This window comes from Mastigoproctus giganteus, chromosome 4, assembly GCF_048544385.1.
Source record: "Mastigoproctus giganteus isolate SK-2022 chromosome 4, ASM4854438v1, whole genome shotgun sequence".
Taxonomy (NCBI): domain Eukaryota; kingdom Metazoa; phylum Arthropoda; class Arachnida; order Uropygi; family Thelyphonidae; genus Mastigoproctus; species Mastigoproctus giganteus.
The window spans coordinates 80,857,741-80,881,945 of record NC_143578.1 but is presented as its reverse complement, the minus strand read 5'-3'; the positions used below and the strand labels follow the sequence as shown (position 1 = coordinate 80,881,945).

At 32.8% G+C, this 24,205-nt stretch overlaps 1 protein-coding gene across 2 annotated transcripts in view; it reads left to right on the top strand.

The window, feature by feature from the left end:
- The window catches only part of LOC150086866 (solute carrier family 41 member 1-like), a 202,263-nt gene extending 185,724 nt beyond the window's left edge, over window positions 1-16,539 (top strand). The window contains exons 12-13 of one of the 2 annotated variants that reach the window (XM_090372784.1): window positions 678-907; window positions 12,618-16,539. In XM_090372784.1, coding sequence (XP_090228910.1) covers window positions 678-860 — 183 coding nt within the window. In that variant the 3' untranslated portion in view covers window positions 861-907; window positions 12,618-16,539. Of the gene's footprint in view, window positions 1-677; window positions 975-12,617 lie in introns of those variants that run through there. The other variant, XM_090372783.1, reaches the window with a different exon arrangement.
- Window positions 16,540-24,205: the final 7,666 nt, after the last annotated feature.

Sequence of the window (24,205 nt, the reverse complement as noted above, 5' to 3'; positions counted from 1 at the left end):
GAAGATTTCATTCAGATGATGAGCAAATTCACTGTACAATGGTAGTGTGATGTGAAACTCATTTGCATTATGAGTGTTGAGGCTAGGGATTTTGCTCACAGAATGCAAAGGAATTCTGTTTTGAAAATTGTGGTGTCATTTCATTACACTGTGAACATGTTTTTGATGTGAGAGATTTTTGTATGAAGAAACAGTTGTTTAGTGGAAAGGTTAAGGATATTTTTACCTTCATTTTCTAGTTCTACTATACATTGTAACCTCTTATGAAAAAAATTTAATTTATTAAATAGGGCATTAATGTTAGGTGTTCTGACTAAAATAAACTGTTTTGAACTACTTAAGAACAAAACCAGTTACTAACTTACATTTTTGCACTATCATAATGAAAACCAGATACTATTGATTTTATTGCCATTCTTTGTCCTGCTGCATGGCCCTTTCAGTAAGCAGCATCTTACTGTACTTTTGTCAAAAATTGTCAGTCCTGTGCAATATAGATCATCTTGATCACAAGATTTTAATGTTCAGTCGCAATATTCAGCTGTGATCTACTTTTTTTGTAGTGATAAGAATTTTTTACCCATGTAATAGCACACTTTCTATTTTGAATCTTTTGCTTTGTGATATAGTTGATAGAAATTAATTTAAAATCTGAAGATAATTTCATTTCTAAATAGGTATCCCTGCTTCTGCATATAGCTTATTGTATGATTCAGTGGATGTGGAGGCATAAAATCGATCCTGATAATTCATCAATTCCGTATCTCACAGCTCTTGGAGATCTCTTAGGAACTTCATTTCTAGCATTGGCCTTCTTATTGTTGAACTCTGTTGGTGAAAAGGAAGTACATGGTGAATAGCAGTTGTTAATGATCACTGGTCTTTAGAATTCATCATCACTGTAGAGGTATATTTCTGTTATTCCAGGAATTGTAATGTCAACTGTTTCAGGCATTTGTGGTAGGATTTACATGTACTTTGTTACTGTATAAATTTATTTTTATTTATTTAGTTTTTGGCAAAACTAGGAAAAAATAACCGGTCGAACAGGGTAATTGATAAGATTTTCTTTGTGCGGAATTTCATTTTGAATGCATGCAATAAAAAAAAAAGTAATAAAATCAAGTAATGTTTTATTATCTCTGCATTTTTCATGAATCTTTATATAAAATACTAACTGCTTGAAATTTTCTATTTTTTATAAAATATATAACCTTACCACAATGACTGCAACTGTTCACTTCTACATGCTAATTAAGAGGTCTGTGTGCAGTTCATTTCTAATTTATATAAGATTTTAGATTACTGTTGTAATATGTCAGTGTTTTAGAATTTGGATGTATATTTATTCTGGCTTGATGATTATTGTAAAAATGTATTATAAATTTCAGAAAGAAATATATCAAATATTGATTTTGAGGGATCATGAAATAAACTGCTTGTGTAATTGGCAGTGAAATCATCAACATTTTAGTATAATGTCACTTAAGTGAAAAACAAAGATTAAGGCTTAATGTTAAACTTTTTAATTTGGAGAAAGGATACATTTCTATCCATGAATCATAATTTGAAATTAAATACTAATGCAATTCTTAATTTAACTATTATTGTTTAGCACTTTTGTATTTCAAAAGGGATCAGTATGAGGTTTTAGCATTTTTTACTAAAATGTAACATGTTTATCATCTGAATTTTTACCTGTTTAATACTTGTAATTTTCATTAGTTCACATAAAATATTTAAAAATTACAGAGTAACAGAACCTTCTAATGTGTATATTCCAGCCATAAAATCTGATTTCTAAGTATCAATTAGTTTACTAAATAGAGTATTTCTAATTCTAATACAGTTTATTTCTTTATCAATATAAACAATTTTTGCTTATCTGGAGATCAATTTAAATACATATGCTGAAGCTTTGTCCCGTTTACTTTCTATATTACAAAGAATGTTTGCTTTAAATATTAAGAGACTAGTCATTGGAAAGAGATTGATGAACTATCAGACAGTTTGCTTTTATCCAGGATAAAAAAAAAAAATTCAAGTTAATCATAATGTACAGGTTTTTAATTACAGTTTCAGTAAAGAAGCACTTACATTAAGAATATCCTTTAAAAAAAGAAAGCAGGGGTGGAATTGGAACTTGTTTGATACCAAGTAACCAGAATATAGTGAATATACCATATTAAAGCTTAACATAGAGGTTTTTTTTATTTTATTATTGAAACATCAATAAAAGGTGTAACACCTTCTATATAAAAAAAAAAATTAAGATAGTTAAACGAGTTTTTTAAACTGAAATATTACATCATAATGCTAATACTTGCTTCTCTTTTCCAGTTATATTATGATCCTTAAGCTTCTACTTCCATTTTTGTTGCACAAATTTATTTAAGTTTTGTCACTCGTTTTTAGTTTTCCTTCTGATGCCACTGTTAAAATGTAAATTTGTGGTGATATTTGCATTTTTGGTATGAACTTATTTTTTTTTTTAGTTTCAAATATAACAGATTCGGATGTTAATGCAAACTCCTTAGTTCAATTATTTATTTTTTTAATAATTGTTGTGAATCTCAGTTACATTAATAAATTATGTAATAGGATATATGATATATTTCACAATAGTACTTGTTATTAAGTTAGTTTGTATTGTCAGAAGTCTGTTTTCCAAAGAATGTTTTTCTTCTCCATCTTAGATAGCTTTTTGTATTTTAAAGTTTATTTGGTAACGCAGATTGTAAGATGTTAACACAGAAAACTGTGAAACAGCAGTATACCAGCTATAAGAGAATGATATGACTATTTATAATATCAGATGATAAATTGTTCCTATTATGCTTTAGATGCATTTGAACACTGGATTAATATATATAAAACACAATTATGGTTATAGTGAGAAAATATGGAAGAGTTTATAAAGATGACACACTCCATGTTATGAAACAGAAATATTTACCTCAAGTAATTTTGTTATTTTAAGGTTACTGTATGCGTGACCATCTTTTTGGCAATCTACTACAAGTGTGTATACCTTAGGAAGAAATGAACTATTTATGATAAGAATGTGAAAACTGTAATTAGATACAACAAAAATATCTAAAATATATTAATTTCTGAAGAATGGGGAGTAGAACTCTTGATTTTCAATAGATATAAATATCTTAAAACAGCTCGTATATGTGAAATTCATAAATCCAAAAGCATCCCAACCAATGATCATGCCTGTGAAGGGGATCAGTTTAATAGTTGTCCCCTGAAAAAAAACAAATTTAACTGAATTAAACTAAATACAGTCAGACTACTGAATATTAAGGAAAAGCTTAAAGGACTGAGAATGTACCTATACTAATATTAAAACATTAAACACACCTAGGCTGAAATGCATTATTAAAATGTAAGGTCCTAAAAGATTTGAGATGCTCTCTAATAAAAATATTTTTGAGAACTCTAGATAAAAGGAAAAACATCCAACTAAATTTGGTTTTTCTGGTTGATAGCAGTTAAATTGATTCCCTGAATGGGAGTCATTAGTCAGGGATGTTCTTTATTGGTAAATTTCATGTATACTGGGATCTATTTACCAATGTTTAGACATTGCAAGCCTTGAGTGCTGTTCACCAACCTTTAGAATTTCCCCCTCATATATTTTGCGTATTTTTATTTTATTTTGTTATTATATTAGTTTTCTCATATTCATTGTATTTTTTTTTTAAGTTTATGCTGTGTAGTATTTTTATTTTAACAGTGAAATGTGTCATCTTTATTAGTTTACTTGCATATTTTAATTTTAAAAAATTCACAGTTGTAATGGTAATTGTGAACTTCACAGAAGTAATAGGATGAATTTAAAAGAACCTCAAGCTATTTGTGTTTAGGATGATCGTTTTACTTTTTATCCAAAAAAATAGGATTAGTAGAGAAAGGAATTCAAAATGCTTGTAAAATTGGAATATATATAATGCTATTAACTTCAGTTTCCCATTACTCATTGGACTGTGTTACTTTGATTCCTTTTGCCTCCTTATTCATCAGATTATATCACAACAAACCAAATTCCTGCCATTCAGAATGCAATACACATGGCCGATACCAATAAATAAATGAGAATTGGCTCTAACCAGGGTTTTTCTTTCCTAGCAGCCCAAGAGAGATTTCTCTCTCTCTCTCTCTCTCTCTCTCTCTCTCTCTCTCTCTCTCTCTCTCTCTCTCTCTCTCTTCATATAGGAATGAAAGTTAATCACATATAAAGATTTAAGTTCTTAATTTTTGTTCCTAAATGCAGGCTATCCTTGGTTATTGGTAAAAATATGTTTTGTTTTGATTATGGGTTGTTGTTTCTTCTGTACTATATGGCTGAATTCTCAAATCATATCACAGCAGGAAATTTGATTTTAGGAAATGCATTTCTTTGTTTCCCTACTGAAGTTTCTTGTAGATGCATGTAACCAATGGTTACTACGTAAAAAAAAAAAAAAAAAAAAAAAAGTAAAGTGCAGCCATTATTAACCCACTGCAGGATGGAAGCCTCCTGAACAATTCATGCTGAGGGAAAAATGGACCATAATCTGCCACGCTGGTCCAGTGCGGGTTGGCAGATCGACCATATTCAGTAGTCAGGGGCTTGAACCCCGGTCTACTCAGAGCGTGTGCTACTGCACTGCCGCTCCTGCCCACTCGGCTACGGAGGCCGTTGGTTACTACGTACAAGTGATAAATTTATTGAGTATTTTTCGTTTGGTCCCTTGAATTACTGAGTTCAACTGTTTTAAAAACAATTAATTAAATAATAGTGCCTCTTTATTTGGTGTTAAGTCATGGAAGATTACTGCTTTGGAATCTGTGGTAAACTGTTTACATATTTTAATCTTATGTTAAGATATAAAACAGGTAAAAAATAAATAAATAAAACATTGAGATAAAAGATGAATTTATATGTTGTTTGTAGTGAAATTTATTATAAAGGTCACAGTTGTTATTAAAGGAATTTCTTACTGCAAGGCTGTCTCTTCCACAGTTCTGTAAAGTGGATCATGTGGGTGTCAGTATAGTGCTCACCTTTGATGCTACGGTCATCACACCAAGTATTCATAAAAACAAATCAAAATATAAAATAATTTCATTTTAAAACTAAGATGCTAAAAATATAATAAATTAAACTGGCATCTGCATGTGAAAAAAGATCGTCATTTGTTCTCTGATGATATTTCTGTAGTTTCCTCAGTAGTATATACCCCTTGACTTGATGTTGAGTATAGATAAGTATATTTATGAACTTTAAAATTGACATTTTAAAAATCATTTGGCTTGTTCTCTTCATCTCTAACTTTTCTGTGATACAATAGTATAACTTTTTAAGAAAATTTATGGGGCCAAAAAATCAAAAAAAAAAAAGAAAGGAATTGTGTTAAATAAACTAAAATTGTGTTTAGCTCAGAAATACAGGGAGATTTACAGTAAATGCAGGTAGCAGATTATAATATCTCGTGTAAAAGTTTGGTGTTTAAAAAGTAAAACTTGCTGTGGAAAGTAAGATATACACTCTGGTGTTGTATATACCAGAATACATGATATATTGAGATCCATGTCCAGTAAACATTAAAAATTACTTACCTCTAGACTGGTATGAGATATATGCTACCATTCTATCTGTGTTCAGTGCTTAATTTTGATTGCCTTTTAGTTTTTTTTTTTTTTTTTTCCCCGCGTTGTTTTTAAGTAATTCTGTATTGAACATTGAAATTATTGATGTAGACAACATAAATATTACTGCCAGTTGATGAATAAGATAATTTTTTCATGTGCCAACATTTTGCTGTTAAAGAGATGGCTTTATTAAACACTCAGAAGAGAAATTTTTTGCTTTACTAAAAATCAAGATGCTTGTTTAAAATCTTTTGCCAAAAAAATTTAAATATTTCATTTGTTTCTATTTAGAAACTTGACAAGAGATATTTGGGAACTCAGCTACAAAAAAAAATAATTCTCATTTATTTCTTTTTGATATACACAGAAATTAAGAAAATTTATATGCTGATAGAAAAATTTTAAAGAAAAGTTAAAACAGTTATGATCATTTAGATGATTTAAGACAACTCTGGTAGAGACGGATTGGACTTGACATTGCACGTCAAGCTTCTAGAGGATACCACAGTTCCCCCCACCCTAGCTAAGAGGGGGTTACAGTTTTTTATAGATACCTCAGAAGCAATTAATAATTATTTTTTGGCTGTTTTTACCTGAGAATTCTGATTACAGGAAAGGGGGGGGGAAGGGTGAATATATTTTAATATACTGCAGCTTCAATAGTGATATACAATACTGAATGACATTCATTTAAGATTGAATTTGCAAATTTATAAAACTAAATCATAGTGGTGTTTATAAAATTATCTTACTTTACATAGTGAGTACTCATAAAAAAAACTGAACATGGTAATATACTAGGAATGATCAGTAGGTAAGAATGCACTACCTCTAATTCTGAATGGATGATATTTGGACACATGACTGAATGATAAATGCAACAGAATACACAAGAATTATTGCAGTGGCAGTTTAAATTGTAACTCATGCGGACAGGGACCCAGAAAGAAGGGCACAATATCTGAGCAAATGTGAATTTAAGTTTGCAATGTGGAAGTGATGTAGAAAATCTACAACAGTAGATTATAGAGATAGATGCTGAGTAAAGTAGCTGCTCCCACATTAATCACAAAATTAATTCTCAATCATCCTCCCTCATTCTTGTCTTGCCCTGAGCAGTTACTTGGTTTAAAAGTGTACTGTCCAGATACCATTGTGGACTATTTCTATTAAGAGAACTACTAATTATTATATTATTACACTGCAATTTTTACCTTTGTTAGCAGTATACTGTTCTTCTGCTACCTCTGCTAGTTCCTTGGTCACATGCAGAACTGATCTCAATGATCAGGATATCCAAGAAGGTAAAAGAAAAGAGAATGATATTGTAAGAGTGATTGTCTTCCCCTCCCCATTGGCCAATCAGGGATGCTCAGCAAACTCCCTTCAACCCCCACCCAAACCTCTAAAACTTTTTTTTTAATAGTTATTGTAATTCCTTCCCTAGGTTATGGAAAAGTTTTAAAATATAAAAAATTATTTAATTTATATTCTGTTGCAGATGTAAAAATTACAGTATAGATGTTAAAAATTATAAATTTTTAACATCTATACTGTAAATTTGTTAACATGATAATAATGTGCTTTGATTAATTCTTCTGTCATCAGTATTGTAAACAGATATTATCTCAAATATATTTAAGGAACATAAATTTCATTTAAAAATATATAATGGGGATATAATAATATTCTTCGAGAAATTTGTAAGGATACATAAGCAGATAAGGTTGAGTACTGGTGAATAACTATATTTATACTGTTAGCAATTATATTAAATAAACATGGCTCAGTAAACATAAATATTTTATTTACTGATTATTCTTTTGGATCTTTCTGCTCCTTTTCAGTTTATACACTTAAGTGGAGATTTGCACTTTTTTCTTAACCTGGGGGGAAAGGTACAGGGCAAGTATAAAATAGACTCGATGTTTTTATATATATATATATATATATATATATCTATCTATATATATATATATATCAAATCAATTTTAATAGATATCCTTGTAAAGTAATATAACCAAACTATTTCTATCAAATTAATTATAGCAAGAACAGATTAATGCCATCTATAAATGACTAGAAAAAACATTACATCAGTCTTAATTATATATTGGTATTGAATAAGTGCCTTTAATATGATTGTTTAGTTTTAGATAGGTACTTAGCTGCAACCCAAAATTAGCCATAACTGGTCACCAATGCCAAACCTAATAAAGGATATTAATACGTAAAATACAACAATAAAAAACATAATATATTTATATATATATATATATATATACCAGTAAATTATAGGCAATGGATACATTGAAAGGGACGTTGACGAGGGCTAACCCTTTCAATATGTCCTCCCATAATTACCCGAGCTATCGGTTTCTGATATCTGCAATGCTACATATAGCCATGTTAACAAGCATCTAAACCACCTACTTAATGATATTTTTAAATACAGATTAAGAAAAAGTACCTACACTAGTGAATATATTAGCATTAAATTTAGTTATAACTTGTTAGATCATATAAACATAAATAAACTGATCAATATATACAAACATGAATTACCTATTAGTAATTTGAATATTCATACTAGATTCAGTTATAATAAGCCTATAGGTCTTACCGTTTGTAATTATAAGCAAGTTGCCTGCAACTTAGTAAAGAGTGATATTGAGGCAGAATGTTTTTGTCATTTGCCTCAATATCATACTTATGTGGATAAACATCACAAGCATATAATTACTGGTGACCTTAGCATTATTACTGACCCAGAATTACGCACCTTGTTATCATATGGATTTAAATTTAGACCAAATACTATCTGTAATACCAGTAAAATGTATAAGCAAATACATTTAGATCTCATGCAATTTTGCCTTAAATTAGCATATATATATAAGCATAATATACCACTAGAAGCTTTCCACAAATGGATAACCCTTACATATCAGGCTATTAATAAACAGGTTGGTATTATGCATAAAAATATACAGCCCACCAAAACATTTGATTTGTGCAGCATAAAGCAGCAATTAAAATTGTTACAAGATAAATTTATTATAACTACCATAGACAAAGCTGCCAACAACTACAGCATTATATGTAGAAAATTTTACACTACTACAGTGCTAAATGAACTGAATAACAGTTCTATGTATAAATTGGAAACCATCAACCGTACCACTATCATTAAAAAATTACTGGCTATGCAAAAAAAGTTAAAATTAAACAACCCCAATACTAATTTTCCTGTTATATATTGTATACCAAAATTCCACAAAACACCCACTAGTTTCAGATTTATTACTTCCTGCAGAAACAGCTACTCAAAAATTCCACATAAAAAACTGGTGGAACTTCTAAGTATTATTTTTAAAAATATAGAAAATTCTAGAATTATTCTCAACAATAGCCCAATTTTGGAATATCTAAACAACCATAATCATACTATTGAACATATCAGCACTTATGACTTCAAAAATCTGTTCACTAGCATTCCACACAGTAGTTTAAAATACGTATTTAATGAATATTATGCTAAATATAATAATATATTGCCTTGCAAGCAACAATACTTGATTTACTTAGTAAATCTTTGCATTTTCAATAGCTATATCTACGATGGTACCTATATTTATAGGCAAAATACTGGGATTGCTATGGGTGCTTGTAGTTCTTGCCTGGTTGCTAATCTCTACTTGCATTACTTTGAATTAAATATTAATAAGGAAATAGCAATGTACAGATACATTGACGATCTAATTGTTTTCAATCATCCAAACTTACTCACAGTAATTAGCAATTACTATCCACCAGAACTAGAAATAGTTGCTACTAATGAGCATAGTACCAAATCAGCCACATACCTGGACCTAAACATAAAAGTGCATAATAATAATATTGTCACCAATGTTTACGACAAACGTAAGGCCTTTGGATTTAAAACTATTGACCTTACCAATTGGCAAGCAAATATCTCAATAAGAATTCACAAAAATATTATTTTGTCACAAGGTATCAGAAGAATTAAAATATGCAATAATACAGAGAATATTATTGGCACACTTACAGATTTTAGACATAAGTTAATAGAGAATGGATTCCCGGATCATTTTATAAGTATAAACCTTCATACAGCTATGTTAATAGCGTTAAATAATTGCCATAACCAGTTTGACCAACAGTATATTATATCAAAAGTCTTGCGAGGTTAATATATATGCATATGCATCTACTACATTGTTTAATGCCGACGTTATCTACAGAGCCTGTAAATATGTACATATTTAGGCACTGCCTCAGGAACATATTTTATATAGCTTACGCTCATTGAAAAAGTTGTACCTATATTTGCTTCTGAGGTAGTAATTAATTATTGGCTCCACTTGAGCCATTTTCTTCTCTTGCTTATTCACATGGGAACCCTTAATATAACTGCATTTCTTCTATAGCCTCTTAAAAATTATAATAAAATTCTTAGTGTCGCACGAATATTTACGCCTGAGGGCGCATCGACTGTCCAATTTACTGGATTTAATTATTCCTCTACACTTTACATGTCAGATCTGCGAGGGCGCTGACATCTATCTTTGGATATAAAGCTACACGTGCTCTGCAACGTTGTTTTTTCTTACATCGTCCTGGAGAGGTTAGATGGCAATACTATGACAAACCATTGTAGCACTATGTCAGCTATTAGGAACTAGCAATTCTGTTGTCCACTTCTGTTTGGTAATATTTTATCCATTTTATTATACTATTTTGCTGCATTTTACTTATGACATACCAGGATCCCTTACTAAAAGGGACGGGAAGTCACGCTCCCGGTATTATCCGACGTATACTTGCAATACAGCTTTTCCTTTACCTATAACTATTTTCTATCATTTTCTTACCTCATGAACTATTAGAGCAATTCGAGGGGGATTGAGGTACTATAGCTTTCCTTATATCTTGCAGCCTTTCTCCTTACTTTTAGCGCTTGCTCCCTAGTCTATTATTTATACCATATTAATGTTATTGGTTCGCTTTTCTTCCTTACTATTGCCATTTGCTATATGTGTCTTTGCTATCGGTCGGGCTAAAGTCATCTAGCCTGTTAACGGCTAAATTATTTGCTAACCTTAATGCTACCTATCGCACAAATTATCTTTAGACCGTGTTTAACAGGCAGATGATATCAGAAACCGATAGCTCGGGTAATTATGGGAGGATATATTGAAAGGGTTAGCCCTCGTCAACGTCCCTTTCAATGTATCCATTGCCTATAATTTACTGGTATGTGTGTATATATATATATATATATATATATATATATATATTATGTTTTTTATTGTTGTATTTTACGTATTAATATCCTTTATTAGGTTTGGCATTGGTGACCAGTTATGGCTAATTTTGGGTTGCAGCTAAGTACCTATCTAAAACTAAACACCATATTAAAGGCACTTATTCAATACCTATATATATATATATATATATATATATATATATATATATATATACACTCAAAACATTGTGTTTTGAGAAGTATGTGAAAAAAATTCTGAGATGTATTCTGTAATCTAATTTAAGAAAAAAAAAGTCATAAGTGTGTTCGGTTCTGTATAGAGTTGTAGCTGTTTGAATTTTGAATGGTTAAAAGTAATAAAAATAAGCTGACACATGCCTAGTGTTAGTAAATATTTTACTAGGTATGTGTACTGCATATTTTTTTTTTTTTTTTTTATTATTATTATTGATTTTCATGTTTTGCCATTGAAAACTACAGTAATTTTGTGAAAAAAATTAAAATAGCCACATACTTTTGAAACGCCCTGTGTACTAATATTCAAGTGTGACTTCCAATTGCTGGTAATGTACATAAGTGTTTTTTTAACAGTTGAAAGGTACTCACAGGAATCATAACTATCCCAGTAGCTTGACACTGGTCTTGAAACTTATTCCCTTGTAAAGATTCTGTCTTCTTTTGTTTAATGAAACTTACTGTAATGTTATCAGCTGCTTAATGTGTAGTTTCATTGCTTGAATAAAAATGGCCCCAACACAATAGCATAACAGTTGGTGTTGCTAATGCAATAATAGTGATGATTTCTTTCATGAGGGGATAATTCATATCTGGATTATTCAATTGTTTAACTACCAAGGACTTATCCTCACCTGACTCCTTTCTTTATCACTTTTTTAAATGTCTCAGCAAACTTAGTGAAATGCTTAAATTTTGCTATCAGGAAGTTAATTCATTTATGACTGTCTAGATACAGTGTTATGAACATTACCAGCATGTGAGTGCCATGTGATTTGCTATGTTTTGTGACGTATTGCTAAATAAAAATACTTTCAGTTTGGGTTGTGACTTTATGACCAACATATATTTTGATGTTAACATCTTGACTTTTTCGATCAGTTTGACTTTCGTCACACTGCCTTGTGCCATGTAATATTGTGTAGCTTCTGGATCTGAACTATCTCTGTAGTGGGAAAAAAAATTCTCTAAAGAATTTAAAGTTCCTAATGAAATTGTTTCAGATTTTTTAAAATTGGTGCTTAACTTTATTTGAATGATAGCCTGTCGTCATAAGAAACAACATAGATATGACAGCAAGTGTGGTGTGGTTATTCAACCAATAACATACGAAAGAAGTGGTGGGTTTTTTGGGTTTTTTTTGCTCAAACAACAAACAGATAAAAATAAGTTAAGAACACAAATTAATACATGTAGCTAAATCAATCATTTCTTGTAATACATTGGCAACTTATATTCCACTCTTAATTATTTCCTGATTGAGTGTTATACAGAATAGTGCTAAAGGTCATTACAAAATTGGTTCCTATGTAGATTATAGTATTAGCAGTGGAATATGATGTTCCTATATAGTATTAGCAGTGGAATATGATGCAAGAAAGAAAATTAATATAGCATAAGCAAAAAAAAAAAAAATAATCCTGTTTCACCTTTCCATTCTCTCCAACAGTTTGTCTAGTTCTTCCTTGGATTTATTTAAGGAATCCACTTCCACAACGACAGATGGTCTGGGAGTTTGTTCCAGCAAACAACCAGCTGTTGGCTAAAGGCAAATTTCACCAACTATTCTGCAACCATCCTTCAAGTTGAATTTATGCCCCCTCATAAGTGTAGCTGAGCAAGAGGAAGAATCCCATCAGATTTGAGCTTGCTCATTCTATTCAGGGTCTTAAAACCTCAATCAGATCACCTCTCAGGTGCCTACTCTCCAGATGCTGCATTTCGTGGAACTGAAGCATTGTGTTAAGAGGACCTCCCTTTGTTCTTCTCACCAATCTTGTTTCCCTTCTCTGTACCTGCTCCATTCCTAAAATGAGGCCTCCAGACCTGTATGCAGTACTCAAGATGTGGCCTGACCATTGCCTTTTACAATGGGATTATGAGAGAGAGAGAGAGAGAATCTTTATTACAACTAAATGAATACAGTGTACATAGATGTAAGTGAAGTTGCAATTGTCCTGTCACAGCCAAAGGCTCACCCTCCTTATCACCTCCTTATCCATGCTAGCAAAATTTATATATATCATTGACAAAATCCCATGACAAGCCTGTCTTCACAGCTCACAGAACTTCATATCTGACTGCACAATTATCCCACATCTTAATTTTTCACTACCCTGAGTGTAGTACCATACAGTCAGTACATTACTCTGACATACTGCTACCCATATGCAGTACTTTTCATTTGTCCAGATTAAACTTCAATTTCCATTTCTCAGCTCATCTGCATAATTTTTTTAGATCCTATTGCAGTAGCATACTGCCATTACTACCCTGCCATCTTTGCATCGTCTCAAACTTGGATGTTAAGCCTGATATGCCATCATCAATATCATTAATAAATATAGAAAACAACAATGGGCCTAGCACCGAAGTGTGTAGGACTCCACTGATGAGATTAGTCCATGATGAACAGTGTCCATTAATAGCCACTCAACCATCCCTTTATCCGTAGCAATAACTTGTCCTTAATGCTGCACTGCTTCAATTTGTATAGCAGTCTTTTTGTGCAACAGTTATCAAAAGTTTTACTGAAATCCAAGTATATGATATCAGAATTATTTTTTTTATCTAGTTCCTTTGTGACTGCATCATAAATATATAATTAAATTGGTCAGACAAGATTTCCCTTAAAGATCACGTGCTGTGTCTGAAGTATAACTGCAGTCCTGTCTAGATAGTCCTACATTACTTCTTTAACCAGTGACTCCATTATTTTCCCTGGAATAGAAGTTAATCTAACAAGTCTGTAATTACTCCTATCACCCTTTGATTTTCTTTGTGAACTGGGGATACATTCACACATCTTCAGTCTGTGGGAACTTATTCTGAATCCAAAAATTCTTTCATAATTATGGCTAAGGGTTTCTTACTTCCTTTGTTGCTACATCCCTCAATAGAATTGGATAGATCTCATCCACTCTGGGTGCCTTTCTTATGCTTAACTTCAATTTCTCTTCCACCTTTCTCTTAGTTATTATAAAATCATTTAGCTCCATGTTAGAGTTTGATATCCACTTTCCTAAAAATTCCTCATGTATGAATGTTAGATGCAAGATACATTGTTTGTCAGCAACTTGAGCAGTATCATCAGCAGCAGTTAAACCAACGATATCAAGTGGACCAATGTGATTCGTCCTCCTCCTAGTGTTTACTAAAAGGAAGTCTTTGCTATTTTTCTTTGCATTCTTTGCCAAAGATTTCTCATCTGGCTTGGCTTGCCTAGTGTCATTAGTGACTTGATTGTGGACTAGTTTATATCTACTATAGGCTTGTGTATCACCTAATAATTTGTGTCTGGCGCATTTTTCTTCTCTGCCATGTCTCATTAGTTCATTTGAAATCCATTTAGGTTCTAGCTGTTAACGGTATATCATAGTCGGTATGAAAAGCCTAGTAGCTTCTGTAATTATTTTTTGGAATAGTTCTCACTTTATTGAATTAAAAAAACCTTTCTGAGACCACTGAAGTCTGCTTTACAAAAATGCTTCCCTCTCTCTCTCTCTCCTTGATAGTAGTTACTACTTTAAGTAAATCCCACATCAATATACTGTGATTATTGCCATCAAATGGTTCTTTTATCTGCAAATTCTTAATCCATGAAGAATCACTGCTGATAATCTGATCAAGAGTATTGTTCTTGTTGCATCTCTAATGTGCTACTATAGAAAAGTCTTCCAATAAATCTACAAAAGTCTTAGTCTCTGACCAACCCACAATTTCCAATCAATATCTGGAAAGTTAAAATCCCCCTTTACAAAACATTCTGATTTATTGGTCCACTATTTCTGTGTACTCGTTAGAATCATTAGGCCCGTAACACAATTGTACTCTCATTTTTGTTTTCTTAGTGCTTATATCACACAAAACTGAATTTAACATTGTCAATTTTTTTTTTTTTTTTATACCGGTTGATTCAGGAGGAATAATAAATATTTTTGGAGGTTATAATATTGATTATTTTGAGTAAAAAAGTTCATATAAACGTGTCCAGGTCTCAACGGATATGGAGATACAGCTTTTTGAAACTGGCATGCACAAAGCCATTATGTGAGAGGTATTAAAGAATGAAATATGACTTATTGTTTGTATTTATTGACTTTTTGAATAATACAAAATGCAAATAATTGACAAATTTTTTTACAGTTCATAATAAATTCTCGAAAATCCCATCACCAACCTCATTGCACTTTGCAACTCTTGTGGTAATATGACACATTGTTCTTCTGAGGTCGTCTTGGCATTCCTTTATGAGGGCAACAGTATCCAAAATGCGAGTGAGCAATTCCTCTCTTGTATTCACAGTTTTCTTTGTATACTGTGCTTTTCATCTGTCCCCACAACCAAAAATCTGAGTGAGGTTTGGAAATCTTGGTGGCCAGTGAACGGGACCACCGCAGCGATCTATCATTCAGGGAAATTTCATTTTAAATATTGTATTGGCAGACTGGTAAAATGTGTAGGAGCTCCGCCATGCTGAAAGGACATACCAATCTTTGTAACCAAGGGAATATCCTCCAATAGAAGTGTAAGGTCGTTTTGCAGAAATTCTAAATAAATGGGCAGTGTAAGAAGATTTTGTAACACAACAGGCCAAATAAAGTGATTGTCGATGATACCACACCACGCATTTACAGAGAAGCAGTGTTGAAAATTTGTTTCTACAGTGGCATGAGGATTTTCGTCTGACCACCTATGAGAGTTACGGGTGAAAGTAGCTTCATCACTGAACAGTATTAATGGAATTAATCGGCGTTTACTCACCAACAAAATTCCAACCGATGGGTATTGTCTCCTGGTTGAAGGTGTTGCACCCACTGTACATGAAATGGATACAAGCAGTGCTCACATAATGTTCACCACACTCTTGTCTATGAAACACCAATATGCGTAGAAATTCTGTGTTCTATTTCATCCACATTTTGTTCATTTGCACATTCAAAAGAAATGAGTGCTGGGAACTGTACCAGTCTCATGTAGTTTGGTGTAAACACTAGTAAACGCTCTTGAATCCAGTATGGAAATGTGGTTAGAAAACCATTGACTGTATTCTCTACAAGCAGCACTAGCACTTCCACCACAAAAACCGTAGACAAACACCATATCGGCATATTCAGCATGTGTGAAGATGTGCGACATTCTTAACACTTCTTACACCAAACTGCTTCTTGGTCACATCTGATTCAGGGAGCTGTGCGTGCCAGTTTCAAACAGCTATCTCTGTATCCATTGAGAATTGGACACTTGTTTATATGAAATTTTTTACTTAGAATAATCGATATGATAACCTCCCAAAATATTTACTATTCCTCCCGAATTATCCTGTACACACACAAACCATTTTCTATGACATTGTCTGTATAGGGGTGGGTGCCTCAACTTTTTTTTTTTTTTTTTTGTCAATTATATAAGCAATGTTAAATGGGCTGACATTAAGCAAGGATCCTCCTTCTTTAAGAGAGCTAGTTTGAATAAAAATTGTTGCTATTTTTAGATAAAGAAAAATTTTGTTTAATGAAATATATTGTACCCACTGGTGTAGCACTACCTCCAGAGGGGCTCATTGTAGCCCTAGCTGCTGATGCCTCATTAAAACCTAGTGCCTCCGTAGCCAGGTGGGAAGGAGCAGCAGTGCGTAGCACACGCTTCTTGATTAGACCGGGGTTCGAGCCCGTCACCACCAAATACGGAAGATGCGGAAAGGTCAGGGAATGACCACCGCATTTCCCGGAGCAATATGGCCTTAGTTGCTAATGCTCCTAAAAAACCAAACAAAACAAACTCATTAAAACCCAAACAACCCACCTTCCAATGGGTGCTGGATTTTGACCATTAGGGTGGTTTAAAGGTTATATTTGTTTATTAGCTAGTCTGGTTTTAGAAATGAACAAGGCATACTAGTGCTTTGCTCACCTCTAAAACAAGTGTATAATATGGGGGGGGGGTATTAGTGCTTCCATGTTACAACTTACCACAAAGTGATTGTTCTTTTAGCCTTGGTAGCAGTAACTTAATTTGTTCTTATGTTGACCTAATTGTCCAAATTAATGAATTTGTCAAAATTGAATCAATTTAAAAAATAATAATAAATAAATTGTATAAAGAAAGTTCAATTTTTGTACTGAGGCTAGCAGTAGTGACCTCATCTGCCAATTTTAAAAGCTGTTTTCTTGCTGCAGTCTATTAAAACTGTTTATTAGTTGGGAACACAAATAAGAAATGGTAGCACATACTGGAAAACTGATAGCTTGTATGTTAATGAACATGTTATTTGAAGTGTTGAAACTATCTTGGAAAGCTTGTGTGTTTTTCAGCACCCAAATGCTAATAACTTAAATCTACATGTATACTGCCGAAATCAACCATGTGTTTTTTTTGTTTTTTTTTCATTCTTTTAATGGTTTTAAGTAGATGTTTATTGGCTGGAAATCCATTGCTGGATAAGGTATGTTGTCATATGTTATGATCATGATGGTTTCATGCATGCCTTTTATGAGAATCTCTCTCTCTCTCTCTCTCTCACACACACACACACTTATTGAATTTGATTGATCCATATACAGGTGGTGTTTTGTTGCAAGGGAATGTGTTGTCAGTCAGGTGTGAGAAGTTGAAAATATTACTTTGTTTAGGAGTTGGCTTATGTGTAGTTTTTTTTTTTTTATTATTTGTTAATGTAAGCCTTACCCTTCAGGATGTTTTTCATATTCAATGTTTATATGAAAGCATTTTTAGGATCTGCTTCCAAAAATTGATTTAAATGCAATTGCTAAAAAGAAAAACATTAGAATCACTTAGTTTACTGCTTTGGTTTAATTATATACCAGCTATCAGCCACAACTCTGTACACCTATTTTTTTTTTTTAACAATGGGTTAAGAAATCGTGATTTAAGAAAGCATTATCTGGTGAATTATCATATTAATGGACATAAATACAGTTGATAGGAAGAAAAAAAAAAAAAAAAAAAACTTTTTTTGGAATATTTAGTTGGCAGGTGAACTACTTCTCAAAACAATTTTCCGTAATTGTGACATTCAGCTTAAGTATATCCTTTTTTTTTTTTCTTTCCCTGCATCTTATGGCTTAAGTATTTTATATAACAGTATTCCTTTCTTTGGATATTTTGTATACGCCGTCCAGGAAATAAAAAAAAAAATTTTATTGTAATGTTGCCATGGCTATTGCATTTTGAATACTGCACAACTGTTAAGTTCTTCTAACATGGTTTTCAAACTGATATTCAGACCTAGTGTCTGTAATAATTCTTTGCTTGGTGTTTTATATACTTTTCCGGAATTTTTATTATCTAGTGGCTTTTATATTAACATCCTTAAAATAAAACTGACCAGTTTGCTTGTATTTTACTAAATATTTAAACTCTAATAAATGATTGTATAAACATAAATATTATAAATTTTATTTCTTCCTGGTATGTGTACATTGCCATAACCATCAAAGAGAAACAATGAATGCTTTGAGTAGTTTTAATTTTCTTTTGTGGTTCATTTTTTACTTCTGTATATGTATAGATTTAAGTACCTCCATACATTCCAATTATGGTAACAGTTTAATAAAACATGGACTATTGAAGTATTAATAAGAAATGTTTACTTCAAAAATTTGTTGTTGTTAGTGGTAATTCAAATTCCATGTTGAATTCATGGGAGTTAAAGATTTTTTACACATTTTAGATTTAGTAATTGAATGGAAAAAAAATAAAATAATGGAATTAGGGGAGAATATTTAAACTAATGGCCATGTTTTAATGCCACTTAAACATGAAATTCTCTGTTAGAGAAATCTCAGTATTTATAATTAACTTATACACTATTATCAAGATGTACTGTACTTAATTTTTTTTTTAAATTAAAATTGTTCTGATGTTCAATGCACGTTTCTTGCCTTAAGATCTGATTTCAAAAGTATGCTTAAAAATATTTTGAGTAGCTAACTTATGATTTACACAGGCATACTTATTGTGGCATATTAATCCAGTACCAACCTATTGATCAGTAGGTACCTTTTCACAAACCTGCTACTGTAAAGTATGTAATATGTGTACAGTAATTTAAGTAACTGTGATAGATAACTGATGTACTGAAGTAAAACTGCCTGTAAAAAAAGAAAAAAAAAATTTCAGTGTTATACATGATGTTCAAATGGTCAGGACTAGGTGTACTGTAGACTTCATCTTATCTGTTTCCATCCAAATACTAGCCCTGATTATAAAAGTATTCTGTCCTCACTGTAGTTTACTCTTATTTTGGCAGCTGTGGATAATGAAGTCTATTGTGCATGTTATTGGCTCTCAGGCAAATCAGTACTAGTTCCTGTATCTGTGTGTAAACACTGAAGTCCATAAAATGTTTTAGAACAGTTTCTTGTGCTCTGTGTTACTTTCTTATACATGTTCTGCATATTTAAATCACAGAAATGTGTCTGTCTTAGCTTCTCTAGAATATATACAAGTATCATAATAGTGAATATACAGGATGGTAATGATAAAAAAAAATCTATTTCACCATTCGGGTGGAGGTGTTTATTTATTCACCCCAGTAAACAATTAGCTTTTCTTTTACTTATGAAAAGGAATGATTCATAGATAAGAGAATTTGGGTGTTTATTCCTCTTCTGATGGCAAATGATGCAAGAAAGAAAACTTATAGGGCATCATCTAGAAAAAAAAAAAAAAAAAAAAAAAATCCCATATTACCTGTTTTTCCCCCTTTGATTTTTTGTCTAGTTCTATGTTGAATTTATTCAAACATTCAATAATGGAAGTTACAACAGTCAATATTGCAACCATCTTTCCTGATGTTTTAACAAAGGAAGAATACCACTGGCATTGAGCTTAATCACTCCATTCAGAAATCTTATTGCAATAATATTAGGTGCCTCCGTAGCCAGGTGGGAAGGAGCAGCAGTGTGTAGCACACGTTTCTTGATTAAACCGGGGTTCGAGCCTGTCACCGCCAAATACGGAGGATGCGGAAAGGTCAGGGAATGACCACCGCATAACCCGGAGCAATATGGCCTTAGTTGCTAATGCTCCTTAAAAAAAAAAAAAAAAAAAAACCAAACCAAAACCAAGCAATAATATTAGTTGCAATATTTCTCTTCACAAGATATGACTAGGGGTTGACAGTAGGGCTTACAATACCTGTCAAAATCTTAATACTGGTATTTTTAATTTATGAAACCAGGATACTGGTTATTCCAAAGACAACAATTTTTCTCCATAAATTTTGATGACAGTTAGGTCCAATAAAGTAATTACTTGAATTCATGTTTATTTAAAACTTATAATAAATATTCTGAAAAATATTATTACCAACACAGTTAATCTAAAAACAAAAAAAAAAAAAAAAAAATTGCACCTGTACCCTGTACGCAAGAAAGGTGTTTTATGTGTAAAACATGTTTGATGGCACCACTAAATTTTGAACAGCTAGAACCGAAACCACGAATGATGCAATTTATGGTCACACCCCGCTACTTACTCTACCTAATTAATGTTAGTGATAAAAAGGATACACACGCCTTCTGCTTACTCTACCGATTCAACTTTGGAAGATATTAGGCCAATAGCCTAATTATCCATTTGATTGTAGCCATGTGTTGAATAGTATGATTGCAATAACACAAGTATTTGTATTGTTACAATCGCTACCAAATCTGACTGTTCAGGATCTCAACGAGTACAAGTGCAAGATGGTAACATTCCATTTTGCAATGAGGAAATGTACTGTCACATGAAATATGTCAAGATCTACGATGACAATGAAGAGCTAATACTAGATAGTAAATTGTATGAATCTGACTTGGACATTCACAAAACTGGAAATGTGTAAGACGATGTACCAAGACAGTGACCCTGACAAAGCATGCAGTAATGACCTGCATAGCCTTTTAAAGCGACTGCGAGGAGAAAAACCTTTTAAAACTTTTACAATCATCCAAACAACAAGTGAATGAGGATCTAAAGCACACCATGCTCAACCGACTCAAATGAATTGCAAAGAAAGGCAAACTTGATGACCAACGAAGACTTCTGCAACTTAATGAAAATGGACAATGACAAACAAAAGATTCTACTGATGCATGTAATTTGGAGTCGTCTCCCGATTGTGAACCAATTCAAATATTCTTGAATGGCACAGCTGGTTGAAATATACAATCGCATCAGTAACAGATGGGTACTGTAACACCTACATTACATGTGCTTCAACTGGTAAGGCTGAAGCACATGTGATGTAATGATCTTGGGTGTGCTCAGAATGCATAAAACAGCTCAGAGCACATCCAAGATCACTCTCCTCAAAATCTATTTCTCTGGTTACCAAAAGGTTTCTGCCATGGGTAGCAGTGGTTAGCCCAAAGCCACCTAAATGGTATGTCCCAAATGTTTTACCACAACCAGCTGGTTTATGCCAGTTCTTAGCACATCCAAGATCGCCTCCCATGATCCTTTGCATGATTGCCTCTCCTGACTCGGTTTTTCTTTGTTTTGAAATGGAAATGACATCAAATTATGTCATGTCTGTGTTGCAAAATTGTGACATTGATTTACTAAAGTCCGAAATTTAGTAGGTGCCACCAAATATGTTTACACATCAAAGATATATTTTGGCACTACAAAGTTTAGGTATGTTTAAGCATGCATACTACCAGTCCAAATAAAGTGAGCTCTTAAGAAACAAGCAATCGATAGAGTTGTTTAAACTGTATCTAATTTTGATACATTTATTTGATTAGCAGCAGAAAATGCCCTTTTGGGTTTTATACTGGATGATGTACTGAGATAGTCGTTGACGATCTGTATATTTTCTAGGCGTTGAAATTTTTTAACAGGAATAGTTAAAAGTACTTCGTTAATTGCCAACTCAAGTTTATCTTTTAAAATCAGAGTCAAGCAATTTCTTATATTGGAAAGAATTTGTGGAATGCTGGTGTTCTGTTCCATGTTGGGCTTCCAACGTTGAATTCTGGTAGTTATTTTCTGAAGGAGAAAAGTTTTAAGTGAACTATAATTTTCACTATAGTATCTTTACTGAGTGGGAGAGAGCAAAGAGTGGGGATAAGGAATTCTTCACATATATAAATGTAAAGGACAGATCAGGTTGGTCCCATATGTAATTGTGTGGGATGGTATTAGATACCACAACTTATGTTGCAGATGAACTCAACAGTTACTTTGCATCAATATTTACAGAAGAAAAATCCTGTCAAGAAAGTGGAAAATTATGTAATTAATGATATTGAAATTTCGCATGATTATTTAATGAAAACACTCACCTCCTGGGGTTGATGACATATACCCTATAATCTTAAGGGAGGCATCAAGTGCGTATTGAACCATTAAGGCCAATAATGAGAGAATCACTGGGCTCGGAGAGATTACGTTGTATTGGAAAACTGCCAATGTATCGTCAATACATAAAGGGGGTTCTGAGTGAAGTGGGAAATTACCGACCAGCCCATCTAATTTCAGTAGTAGGGAAAATCATGGAGGCAATGATCAAGGGTGGAATTCAGGATCATTTAAATAGAAATGAAATTCTGAAGGATGCACAGCATGGTTTTGTAAAGGGAAAATCATGTTTAACAAATCTGTTTAGCTATTGGCAGGGTCACTTTTGAGCTAGAGTTAGGGAATAATTTCGACATTGTGTATTTAGATATCAGCAAAGCATTTGGCTCAGTCCCACATGAGTGGTTACTTTATAAGCCAGAGCAGGTTGGAATCACAGGGATGGTCAGAAAAGTGCTATGATTTAATTCAGCAAAATTCAAGGTCTTTCACCTGGGGAAGAGCAACCCCAAAATAACTTACATTCGGTGGAGTTGAACTAAAGTGAGTAGTGGAAGAAAGGGACTTGTGAGTTACGATATGGTCAGACATGTTCTCCAAGCATTGTGGACTGGTTGCAAGGAAGATCCACGGTGTTTTATCGATGATTTATCGAACAATCTAGCGATAGTAGAGATAAGGACGTCATAATCCCATTATATAAAGCTATTGTTAGACCACACTTGGAATACTGTTCAAGTATAAAGAACGCACCTAAAGAAAGACATTGTTCTTGAAAGGGTCCAAAGATGGGTAACTTGCCTGGTGAGATCAGCAAAAGGCGTCCATATGAGGAAAGACTTCGAATATGTGGGTTGCAGAGCTCGAAAACTAGGCACCTTAGAAGAGACTTGATTGTGGTTTTAAGTCTAACTGGAAAAAGTAAAAATGAGCACGAAATTTTCCCAGTTATAAATGATTCTAGAACTAGGGGCCACAAATTAAAGGTACTTGAGGGGAAGAAGTTTAGGGTGGATTACCTACATTGGTGGTTAAGACTGACAGTTTGAAATTATGCCCCTTGTTTTAGAATCATAACCATGAAAATTTTGTCCTTATTCATTTTGCTTATGCCTCTCAGAGACTTAAACATCCCAATCAAGTCTCTAAGGTGCCTAGTTTCCAAGCTGTGCAGCCCACATATTGAGTCTTTCCTCGTGGATTTCCTTTTGCCAATCTCACCAGGTGAATAACCTGTCTTTGGACCCTTTCAAGAAGCACAATGTCTTTGTTTAGGTGCGGTCTCCATACTTCAACTTTAGGCGAACTTCAGGTGTTCTTCTGCTCACATGTCCATCCAATGGATGGACATGTGAGCAGAACAGTCAATAAATAAAACAAATAACATATATGGAAGCATAAAATGAAAAGTTCCATGTGATTAAATACTACAGAATATACAAATGCAATATAAGTAAGCACAAATTATTTCTCCGTAGAAAGAGTTAAGACTAACACGAAAATGTCTGCAAAAGTAAGAGTGTGCCATTGCTATAACACCAAACAGTAGCCATACCCTTTCAGATGCCCTGACAGGGAGTTGAGTGAGCACAAATTTGGGGTCACTGTTTGGAACATTTAAACACATTCAGATCTTGCAGGTGCATCATAACCAGATTCTGCAATTCGCAGAACCAAAGCACCCTTTTGTTCTTACTGATCTTGTTACTGTACTCTGCACATCTT